Consider the following 12,107-nt stretch of genomic DNA (forward strand, 5'->3'; position numbering starts at 1 on the left):
GACATATCATAGTGAAATTGGCAAAATACAAGGATAAAGAGAAAATTCTGAAAGCAGCAAGGGATAAACGTGCCCTCACATATAAAGGGAGACCTATAAGACTCGTGACTGATCTCTCCTTTGAAACTTGGCAGGCCAGAAAGGCTTGGCACGATATCTTCAGTGTGCTAAACAGAAAAAATATGCAGCCGAGAATCCTTTATCCAGCAAGTCTGTCATTTAGAATAGAAGGAGAGATAAAGGTCTTCCCAAACAAACAAAAACTGAAGGAATTTGTCACCACGAAACCAGCCCTACAAGAGATCCTAAGGGGGATCCTGTGAGACAAAGTACCAGAGACATCACTACAAGCATAAAACATACAGACATCACAATGACTCTAAACCCGTATCTTTCTATAAAAAAATGAAATAAAGAAAGAAGAGGCATTATATATATTCAATGGAATATTAATCAGCCATAAAAAGAATAAAGACTGAGATCTTGCCATTTGCAACAACATAGATGGATCTAGAGGGTATAATGCTAAGCGAAATAAGTCAGTCAGAGAAAAACAAATACCATAGGATTTCATTCGTGTGGATTTTAAGAAACAAAACAAACAAAGAGGGAAAAACAAAAATAGACTCTTAAATTCAGAGAACAAACTTGTAGTTGCCAGAGCGGGGGATGAACTAGGTAAAGGGGATTAAGAGTACATATATCATCATGAGCACCAAGTAATGTATAGAATTGTTGAATCAATAAAACTAATATGACTAATATAAACTAATATAAACTAATATAACACCACATGTTAATTACACTTGAATAAAATAAATGTCCCCTCTTCCTATACTATCTCTGGGCCCTTGGCCAAGTGACTTCCCCCCTCAGCTATGAGATGCAGAAACCGATATCACAGGTTTGTTGTGAAGATTCTATGACACAATGCATATAAAAATTACAGTGCCTGGTACATAGTAATCAATGTTAGCCCTTATTATTAACACTTCACAGAGTCTGGTTTCAGTTAGAGTTGGTTGTATATATGTCTGTCTTCCTTCACTAGACTGTGAGCAAACTGTTTATATCTCACCCATCTGGCATGGGGACTTACAAATGGTAGACACACAATAATATTTGTCAAATTGCTTTGAAGGTATGCCAGGAAGAGGAAAGGGAGGGTGCTGGAAACAAGTTTAACGTACTTTATGATTTTACTCAGGGCCAACCTCTGCAGTGTATGTTTTTCTTCTATTACCAGAACACATTGTCTCGGACTATAAGGTTGCTATTAAATGGGGCTGGGGAAGCACTCTCAACAATAGCCAAATTATGGAAAGAGCCTAAATGTCCATCAACTGATGAATGGATAAAGAAATTGTGGTTTATATACACAATGGAATACTATGTGGCAATGAGAAAGAATGAAATATGGCCTTTTGTAGCAACGTGGATGGAACTGGAGAGTGTGATGCTAAGTGAAATAAGCCATACAGAGAAAGACAGATACCATATGGTTTCACTCTTATGTGGATCCTGAGAAACTTAACAGAAACCCATGGGGGAGGGGAAGGAAAAAAAAAAAAAAGAGGTTAGAGTGGGAGAGAGCCAAAGCATAAGAGACTGTTAAAAACTGAGAACAAACTGAGGGTTGATGGGGGGTGGGAGGGAGAGGAGGGTGGGTGATGGGTATGGAGGAGGGCACCTTTTGGGATGAGCACTGGGTGTTGTATGGAAACCAATTTGACAATAAATTTCATATATTAAAAAATAAATAAATAAATGGGGCTGGGGAGGCACTATTTCTGGAACCAGATGCTCTGTTCAGAGATAGTGAGGTTGTGCTACGAGGCATCTGAAATCTCCAGTTTGGCCCCTGGCTGAATGGGGAGTGGGGGCTAAAGTTCTGCCAGAGCTGGACTGGCCAACCTGGGTACCCTGGCATGGGGCCACATCAGCTCTGATGATCAGCCTCCTAGAAGGGATGCATCTTGTTTCTCGGCATATTCACTTAGGGGGTATCTTAATAGAGTGAATAAAAGAGCGGTATGTACCAGCGGGAACTCTACTGAAAACTCATAGGTCCCCTTTTATTTCTCATTTATTTTTTTATTTACTTACTTATTTTGGCAGCACTAGGGTTTATTAAACTGTGCCTTAGTACAGGTACTGGGGCTTGCCCATGGTATTCTTGAAGTATCAAAGCTAGGAGGTTCTGCCAATTCTTCTCGAGCAATGACACCAGGAAACTGACAGCTAAGTGGATGTTGTTCACAAGCTCATCATCTGTCGTCTTCATGTGGCCAAGTTCACTTCATCTACTTTGACCACTATGTTCTCATTGTAGGCCAGCAAGGAAGGGAACTTGCCAGGCTTAGTCAGGCCTGGACCCAGGATTTGTGGTATCTGCTTGCTCAGAGATTCTGAAGCAAAAAAGGCATTATACTTCTTGGCCAGCTTCCTGACTAATTTTTTATTCTTGCTGAGTTTCTTCAATGCCTCAATGTCCATGTGGGGAATAACCATAGCCTTGGCCTCATTACAGTGCTGCTGGTCCCCTAAAACACATACAGAGAACGTGGGGCAGGGAGTGGACGTAAGCCTGACGTTGCCCAAGAAGAATTTGTCCTTCAGAGGGTTATAGTTCTTCAAGCTGACCTGCAGCTCCACCATCTCCCAAAACTCCTGGTGCTTGGGCTGGCCGGTTCCTGGGCAGGACTTCCCGCACCGCCTCATACAGGGTGTCACGGGAGACTTTGTTGCTCATGGTGCCACATACCACAATAATCAGAAAAGAGTCATAGGGTCCCCTTTTAAACTAGCCTTCTGATTCTTGGATAAACATCAGCTAAAAAAATAATACTTAGTTTACTAAATATTTGTTGAGTTCCTATTATGTGCTAAACATTGTACTAGACACTGCCAATCCAAAGGTGAATAAAGAAATTATAATCAGGGTAAGGGGGAGGAAATGCAGAGGACAGCAATGTGGATGAGTATCATGAGCACCAGCTTAGGCGTAAGCAGTGGAGGTGTTGTAGAAACATCCAAGTCAGGGGTTAACCTAAAGCTCAAGGGAAGGAGAAGGCATGATGTGGCAGTTGGTAACCAAGATAAAGCTTGAAAGAATGATTGCAACAGCTCACATTTACTGAACACATACTCTATACGTCAGATCCTATTCTGAGAATTTTGCATAAATTCCTCAGTCTTTATAATAATGCTATGAGGCAGATATTATTATTCTCTTCATTTTATAGATGAAGAAACCAAGGCACTCAGTTAGTAAATGGTGGAGCTGGGATTCAAATCTAGGCAGTGGGGCTCCAGACTGAAGGGGAAGGAGAAGGCCAGATAGGCCTTCAAGGCAGAAGCAAGTGCCATGTAACAGTCTGAGAGGGCGGAAAGGAACAAGGTCACTTGGGGAACTGAAAGTGGCTGGGGGTGGGGACCGAAGTTCAGAGATGACTGGGCTCACTCTGTAGGTTAGAAGGGAAACCAGAGGGAGGGTATTTCTGGTCTGGACTTGGAAAAACTAGCTGTGTGATTACTGTCACATAACCCCTCCTGGTCCCACTCTCTTCCTTTTGTAAAAGGGTAAAACTAACAATACCTGGGCTCTATCATAGAGAATGGCCATGAGCACCAAATGAGAAAATGTATGTGAATTGATACCAAAGCACAGATTCCTTCTCAGACTTGAGATTTCATCAGTATCATTTCTCCCAGTAGCTCAAAGCTCTGCAGACTCAGAATCAACCACATCTGGCCATAGTAGCCAGAGCCTTCAGGAGTTGTAACAGTGAGAGTATAGAAAAAAAGCCTACAGACCCTGAGTCCAATGACCTGTATCTAAATTCACCATTCACTAAGAGTGTGATCCCAAGGCAAGCAACACTCTCATTATATCACCACCATGTGGAAAATGGGAATGATAATGATAGCACTCACCTCTTAAGTTGATGTGAGGAATAAATAATACAGGTAATGTGTTTAGAATAGCTCCCGGTGCAGAGTAAAGACTTAGTAAACGTTAATAGCTTTTATCACTATCATTAAGAACCCGTTGACTACTCATCCCATTGCTCTGCATTCTTTGTGATAAAAACGTGTGGGGCTATCAGAAATTAGAGATGGAGAAGAAGGTTTGCAACCCTACACAACACACTGCTGTAGAGACTCTCCCTGACTCCCATGGGCTGGCAAGCAGCTGGCTCTCCATCGTGGCAGAAAATGCCCAAAAGAGGTAAAAGACAGAGAGTGCACACCATCTGCGCAAACTAGGCTGCTCTTACAGTTTTTAGACAAAAGCTAAATATAGTCACCCAGATATGCCTTGCTTTTTTAAGATAAAACTGTTCACCCCTCCACCCCTTCACTCCACCCCCACCCAGACACACACCATACATATACACACATCCCAAGAAGCGGTTCGTCTTTTTTAAGACATACTGTGAGGTCCTGTTGTGACAGCCTCTTGCCACATTAACTTCTCTATCTAACTCCTGGCAGAGAACCCTTGGCTAATTTAACAACAGGAAAGCACGCAGGAAATTTGAGAACAAAACAAATCTCCTACACACAGAGCCCAGCATCTTCAAGCAAACTCGCTGAGGTACAGACCCGAAGCAAGATGACTCTGGACTATAAATGAGGCAGCTGCTTCTTAAAACCGCAAAGGGATGGAAGGAGTCATTTGCCGCTAAAACACTAGAGCTGAATGCAAATTGATCATGAATATTCATGAGCCCCTCCAGCTTACTCAAGAGCCACCCTTCACTAAAACCCCGGGGCTTTGCTTCCTAAAAAGTTTCCCAAAGTTCTTTCTCTGCCTCCTCTCTGTAGGAGAGGGTGGGAAAGTTCATTTGGGGATTTATGCCTCTTGCTCTTTCAAGTACTTGCTTTTGGTCTGGGTTTTTGGGGTTTTTTTCCTTCTTTTTTTTTTTTTTTTTTTTTTGGTTTGTTCTTAAGGATTCAGATCAAATCAATTTGCTCTTACCCTTTCTATCTTCCATAATTGGCAGCTTTTGTTTTCTTCCTCTTTGCTCTATTTTTTCAGCTTCTGCTTGCTGTGCTCGGTCTCAGTGAGAGAGGTACTCAAGGAACCGAGATATAACAGACCCTCGGGCTTGTGGGAGGGGCTAAATTAGCCGGCCCCGTTTCGGAAGGAACCTCAAACCCTATGTCTCTTTCATTGACTGGAAAGAATAGATTGGCTGAGTCCCGCTGCTCATTTCCCTAAAGCACACGAAGATTTGACTGGGTTGGGGTTGTCATTTTTCGTATTCTTAAAGCTATGTATGTTCAAGTATCTCGCTCTCCCTCTCATTTTGTTACAGAAATCCATTTTTTTCTCTCGAGGAATGTTATCTTGGCTGCAAGCAAAAAAGCTATTTACTTTTTGCAGTTTTGAAGCCAGATAACTAGAAGCTTGTTGCCTGATACCCACTAGAAAAACTAGAAGAACTCAAGAACAGTTCTTCCTGCCCCATAAAGCTGATTACCCCTGGTCGGCTGAAGAGCAATCCCTTTTCCAGGCTCATTAGACCACAAGAGCAACAGTCCTGTCACGGATGGATGCTGTGGCAGGAAAAGTCACTGTGGCAGGAGAAGCCACATTATTGGTGGGAAGGCAGAGGAGGCTGGGAACCGCTATCCAGCTGTACTGATGCAAGTCGTCCACCTTTTCCAAACTTTAACGTCCCACCTCCGAAGTCTTCGCAGCATGAACTGCCACACCCAGGCTTTGCCAAGATGAGTCAAATGCAGATAAGAGGCTGACCAAAACATTTTCAAATTGTGTATTTATGTTATTTTGAAATCAGGACAAGACCTAATTCTCCCAGAGGAAGGTAAGTACTCAAGGCCCAAGGCTCGCTCCTTGGGCAAATTCTCCCTCCACATGGCTGTCACAAACCTTAGCATTTTAGGTCTGAAAACAGATCACAGACATCTAGTCTAACCAAGGTTAGAGAGGAGGAAAAGTTATGCCATCTGCTCATGTTCACACAAAGAGAGAAAGCAGGGAGGGGTCTCTCTTTTTTGCTACCATGCTCCCCAGCACGTAATAAAGTTGCTCTACAGAGTAGGCTGTCGATAAATGTTTGATAGATGGTTGAATTAACGAATAAATAACAAAGCAGAGAGCAGATAGGATTTTCTGATTCCTACTTCATGCTTTTTCTACGTTGCCTCTCTAGCATGAGAATTTGTATCTAAATGCAATTATACCATAAGACATTTTTCTTCATATAAACTACTAAATTAGTGACCACTATAGAGTTTTACTTCTTTTTCTTTAAAGATTTTATTTAAATTCAAGTTACTTAATTAACATCTAGTATAGTACTGGTTTCAGAAGTAGAATTTAGTGATTCATTACTTACATATAACACCCAGTGCTCATCACAAGTGCCCTCCTTCACACCCATCCCCCATTTAGCCCATCCCCCAACCCACCTCCCCTCCAGCAAATTCAGTTTGTTCTCTATAGTTAAGAGTCTTATGGTTTGCCCCCTTCTCTGTTTTTATCTTTTTTTAATTTTTCCTTCCCTTCCTCCATATTCATCTGTTTTGCTTAAATTCTACATATGAGTGAAATCATGGTATTTATCTTTATCTGGCTGACTTATTTCACTTAGCAAAATACACTCTAGTTCCATCCATGTTGTTGCAAATGGCAAGATTTCATTCCTTTTGATGGCTGGGTAATATTCCATTGTGTATATATATACCACATCTTCTTTATCCATTCATCAGTTGATGAACATTTGGGCTCTCTCCATAATTTGGCTATTGTTGATAGTGCTGCTATAAACATTGGGGTGCATGGGTCCCTTCAAATCAGTATTTTTGTATCCTTTAGGTAAATACCTAGTAGTGTGATTGTTGGATCATAGGGTAGTTCTATTTTTAACTTTTTGAGGAAACTCCATACTGTTTTCCAAAGTGGCTGCACCAGTTTGCATTCCCACAAACAGTGCTAGAGGGTTCCCCTTATTCTGCATCCTCATCAACATCTGTTGTTTCCTGAGTTGTCGGTTTTAGCCATTCTGACAGGTGTGAGGTGGTACCTCATTGTGGTTTTGATCTATATTTCCCTGATGATGAGTGATGTTGAGCATCTTTTCATGTGTCAGCCATTTATATATCTTCTTTGGAGAAATGTCTTTTCATGTCTTCTGCCCATTTCTTCACTGGATCATTTCTTTTTGGGGTGTTAAGTTTGGTAAGTTCTTTATAGATTTTGGATACTAGCCCCTTATCGGATATGTCATTTGCAAATATCTTCTCTCATTCCGTAGGTTGCCCTTTAGTTTTGTTGATTATTTCCTTCACTGTGCAGAAGCTTTTTATCTTGATGAGGTCCCAATAGTTCATTTTTGCTTTTGTTTTCCTTGCCTCTGGAGATGTGTTTAGTAAAAAGTTGCTACAGCCAAAGTCAAAGAGGTTGCTGCCTGTGTTCTCTAGGATTTTGATGGTTTCCTGTCTCACATTTAGGACTTTCCTCCATTTTGAATGCATTTTATTTTATTATTTTATTTTTTTAAATATGAAATTTATTGTCAAGTTGGCTTCCATACAACACTCAGTGCTCATCCCAACAGGTGCCCTCCTCAATGCCCATCACCCACTTTCCCCTCCCTCCCACCGCCCATCAACCCTCAGTTTATTCTCAGTTTTTAAGAGTCTCTTATGGTTTGCCTCCCTCCCTCTCTAACTTTTTTTTCCCCCTTCTCCTCCCCCACGGTCTTCTGTTAAGTTTCTCAGGATCCACATAAGAGTGAAAACATATGGTATCTCTCTTTCTCTGTATGACTTATTTCACTTAGCATAACACTCTCCAGTTTCATCCACGTTGCTAGAAAAGGCCATATTTCATTCTTTCTCATTGCCAAGTAGTATTCCACTGAATCTGTTTTTGTGTATGATTAAGAAAGTGGTCCAGTTTCATTCTTCCGCATGTCACTGTCCAGTTTTCCCAACACCATTTGTTAAAGAGACTGTCTTTTTTTCATTGAGTATTTCTTCCTGATTTGTCAAAGACTAGTTGACCATATAGTTGTGGGTCCATTTCTGGGTTCTTTATTTGTTTAACTGACCTACGTGTCTGTTTTTGTGCCAGTACCACACTGTCCTGATGATTACAGCTTTGTAATACAGCTTGAAGTCTGGAATTGTGATGCCTCCCGCTTTGTTTTTCTTTGGCTATTTGGAGTCTTTTCTGGCTCCATACAAATTTTAGAATTGTTTGTTCTATCTCTGTGAAAAATGCTGGTGTTATTTTGATAGGGATTGCATTGAATGTGTAGATTGATTTGGGCAGTGTGAACATTTTAGCAATATTTGTTCTAATTCATGAGCATGGAACGTTTTTCTATTTCTTTGTGCCTTCTTCAGTTTCTTTCATAAGTGTTCTATAGTTTCCAGAGTACAGATCTTTTACCTCTTTGGTTAAGTTTATTCCTAGGTATCTTATGACTTTTGAGGCAATTTTAAGTGGGATTGATTCCTTGATTTCTTTTTCTGCTGCTTCATTATTGGTGTATAGAAATACCACAGATTTCTGAACATTGATTTTATATCTTGTGACTTTGCTGAATTCATGTATCAGTTCTGGCAATTTTTTGGTGGAGTCTTTCAGGTTTTCCACATAGAGTATCATGTCATCTGTGAAGAGTGAAAGTTTGGCTTTTTCCTTGCCAATTTGGATGCCTTTTATTTCTTTTTATTGTCTAATTGCTGAGGCTAGGACTTCCAGTACTACATTGAACAACAGTGATGAGAGTAGGCATTCCTGCTGTGTTCCTGACCTTAGGGGGAAAGCTCTCAGTTTTTCTCCATTGAGGATATTAGCTGTGGGTCTTTTGTATATGACCTTTATGATATTAAAGTCTGTTCCTTCTATCCCTACTTTGCTATATTTATCAAATGCTTTTTCTTCATCTACTGAGAGGATCATATGGTTCTTATGCTCTCTTTTACTAATGTGATATATCACGTCGATTGATTTGTGAATATTGAACCACCCCTGCAGCCCAGGAATAAATCCCACTTGATTGTGGTGAATAATTCTTTTAATGTACCATTGGATTCGATTTGCTAGTACCTTGAGAATTTTGGCATCCATGTTCATCAGGATATTGGCCTGTAATTCTCCTTTTTATTAAGGTCTCTGTCTGGTTTTGGAATCAAGGTAATGTTGGCCTTATAGAATGAATTTGGAAGTTTTCCTTCTGTTTCTATTTTTTGGAATCGTTTCAGAAGAATAGGTATTAATTCTTCTTTAGATGTTTGATAGAATTCCCCTGGGAAGCCATCCAGCCCCAGACTTGTTTGTTGGGAGATTTTTGATTACTAATTCAATTTCTTTGCTGGTTATGAGTCTGTTCAAATTTTCTATTTCTTCCTGTTTTAGTTTTGTTTCAGGTAGTTTATATGTTTCTAGGCATTTATCCATTTCTTCCAGATTGCCAAATTTGTTGGCATATAATTGCTCATAATATGAGCATTATAATTGTATTTCTCTGGTGTTGGTTGTGATCCTCCTCTTTCATTCACGATTCTATTTATTTGGGTCCTCTCTCTCTCTCTCTCTCTCTCTCTGATGGTTAATAAGTCTGGCCAGGGGGTTATCAATTTTGTTAATCTTTCAAAGAACCACCTCCTAGTTTCATTGGTCTGTTCTGTTTTTTTAGTTTCTATATCATTTATTTTTGCTCTAATATTTATTATTTCCCTTCTTCTGCTAGTTTTGAGCTTTATTTGCTGTTCTTATTCCAGCTCCTTTAGGTGTAAGGTTAAGTTGTATATTTGAGACTTTTCTTGCTTCTTGAGAAGGATCTGGTATTGCCATATACTTCCCTCTTATAACCACCTTTGCTGCATCCCAGAGGTTTTGGACTGTTGTGTTTTCACTTTTTCATCCATGTATTTTGTAATTTCTTCTTTAATTTCCTGGTTAACCCCTTCATTCTTTAGTAGGATATTCTTTAGCCTCCATGTATTTGTGGCCTTTCCAAATTTTTTCTTGTGGTTGACTTCAAGTTTCATAACATTGTTGTCTGAAAATATGCATGGTATGATCTCAATCCTTTTGTACTTGTTGAGGCCTGATTTGTGCACCAGTATGTGATCTATTCTAGGGAATGTTCCATATGCACTCAAAAAGAAATGTGTATTCTGCTGCTTTGGGGTGAAATGCTCTGAATATATCTGTTAAGTCCATCTGGTCCAGTGTGGCATTCAAAGCCATTGTTTCCTTGTTGATCTTCTGCTTAGATGATTTGTCCACTGTTGTAAATGGAGTGTTAAAGTTCCCTATTATGATGGTATCATTATCAATGAGTTTCTTTAAGTTTGTTCTTAATTGATTTATATATTTGGCTTCTTCAAGCTGGGGGCATAAATATTTATAATTGTTAAATCTTGTTGGATAGACCCCTTTATTATGATATAGCGTCCTTCTTCATCTCTTGCTATAGTCTTTGGCTTAAACTCTAGTTTGTCTGATAAAAGTATGGCTACTCCAGCTTTCTTTTGATGTCCATCCCCTCACTTTCAATCTGGAGGTGTCTTTGAGTCTAAAATGAGTCTCTTGTAAGCAACATATTGATGGGCCTTGTTTTGTTTTTTTTTTTTTTTTTTTATCCATTATGATACCCTATGTCTTTTGATTGGGGCATTTAGTCCATTTACATTCAGGGTACTATGAATTTAATGCCATTGTATTTCCTGTAAAGTCACTGTTGCTGTAGATTGCCTCTGTTCCTTTCCATTCTTTGTTGCTTTTGGTCTCTCCCGATTAAAGGGTACTCTTTAATAATTCTTGCAGAGCTGGTTTAGTGTTCACAAATTCCTTTAGTTTTTGCTTGTCTTGGAAACTCTTTATCTCTCCTTCTATTCTGAATGACAGTCTTGCTGGATAAAGTATTCTTGGCTGCATATTTTCCCCATTTAGCATATTGAATATGTCATGCCAATCCCTTCTGGCCTACCAAGTTTCTGTAAACAGGTCTGCTGCTACTCTTATGTGTCTGCCCTTCTAGGTTAAGGATCTTTTGTCCCTAGCTGCTTTCAGAATTCTCTTTTTATCTTTGTATTTTGCAAGTTTCACTCTGATATGTCTTGGTGTTGACCTGTTTTTGTTGATCTTAAGGGGAGTTCTCTGTGCCTCTTGGACTTGAGTGCCTATTTTCTTCCCCAGATTAGGGAGGTTGTCAGCTATACTTTGTTCGAATAAACCTGCCCCCTTTTCCTGCTCTTCTTCTGGGACTCCTATGATATGGATATTATTGTGCTTTATAGAATCACTGAGTTCCCTAAGTCTATATTCATGATCTAATAGTTTTTTCCCCCCTCTTCTTTTCAGCTGCATTATTTTCATAATTTTGTCTTCTATGTCATCTATTCATTCCTCTGCTTCTTTCATCCTTGTGATTACATCCAGTCAGTTTTGCATCTCAGTTATAGTATTTTTTATTTCTGCCTGACTAGTTTTTAAGTCTTTAATCTCTGCAGCAAGTGGTTCCCTGGTGACTTCTAGCTCTTTTTTTTTTTTTAAAGCCCAGCTAGTATTCTTATGACTATTGTTCTAAATTCTTGTTCAGATATATTGCTTATATCTGTTTTGAACAAATCTCTGGCTGTGGTTTCTTCTTGATCTTTCTTTGGAGGAGAATTCCTCTGTCTTGTCATTTTGTCCAGGTCTCTGTCTTTTGCATGTTATGAAAGCTTGTTATGTTTCCTGCTCCTGAAAGTAATACTATATTAAGAAGGGGTCATACACTGTCCAGAGCCTGACACTTCAAGAAGTGTTTCTGGTGTATGCTGTGTGCACTCTGCTGTTGTGATTTGGCTGCTCTTTCCCCCAGGTCAGTCCTCTGCAGAGTTCCTCCTTGCTTGCAGTGGGAAGTGTTTGGACCTTTAACTAGGTGTGCTTTGATTTGTTAAAATAAGCCTTCCAGGTTCTCTATCTCAAATTATGCAGATTGTTCTTTTAATCTGCAGATCAATTTCCTAGGTGTTCAAAATGATTTGATGCTGATCTAGCTGTGTTTGAGGGACAAGGCAAGCCCAGGGTCCCCCTACTACTCCACCATCTGAACTCCTCCCTCCAGATT

The 12,107-nt window shown here is 39.8% G+C and overlaps 1 protein-coding gene and 1 pseudogene across 6 annotated transcripts in view; both read right to left on the reverse strand.

Annotated features, from left to right (window-relative positions):
• The window catches only part of ENTPD1 (ectonucleoside triphosphate diphosphohydrolase 1), a 132,206-nt gene that overhangs the window by 87,615 nt on the left and 32,484 nt on the right, over positions 1-12,107 (reverse strand). For 4 of the 6 annotated variants that reach the window (XR_013550535.1, XR_014135347.1, XM_060641905.3 and 1 more), the window contains exon 1: positions 4,985-5,114. The exons of 1 other annotated variant lie outside the window; for it this stretch is intronic. Coding sequence is in view for 2 of the 5 variants with exons in the window: in XM_060641905.3 (XP_060497888.1) it covers positions 4,985-5,000 (16 nt within the window). In the remaining 3 variants the exon portion in view is untranslated. Of the gene's footprint in view, positions 1-4,984; positions 5,115-5,489; positions 5,511-12,107 lie in introns of those variants that run through there. One more of the 6 variants, XM_060641904.3, reaches the window with a different exon arrangement.
• LOC132685075 (large ribosomal subunit protein uL1 pseudogene) lies at positions 1,793-4,976 on the reverse strand (annotated as a pseudogene).

This window comes from Panthera onca, chromosome D2 (assembly GCF_046562875.1).
Source record: "Panthera onca isolate mPanOnc1 chromosome D2, mPanOnc1 haplotype 2, whole genome shotgun sequence".
In the NCBI taxonomy this organism is placed as follows: domain Eukaryota; kingdom Metazoa; phylum Chordata; class Mammalia; order Carnivora; family Felidae; genus Panthera; species Panthera onca.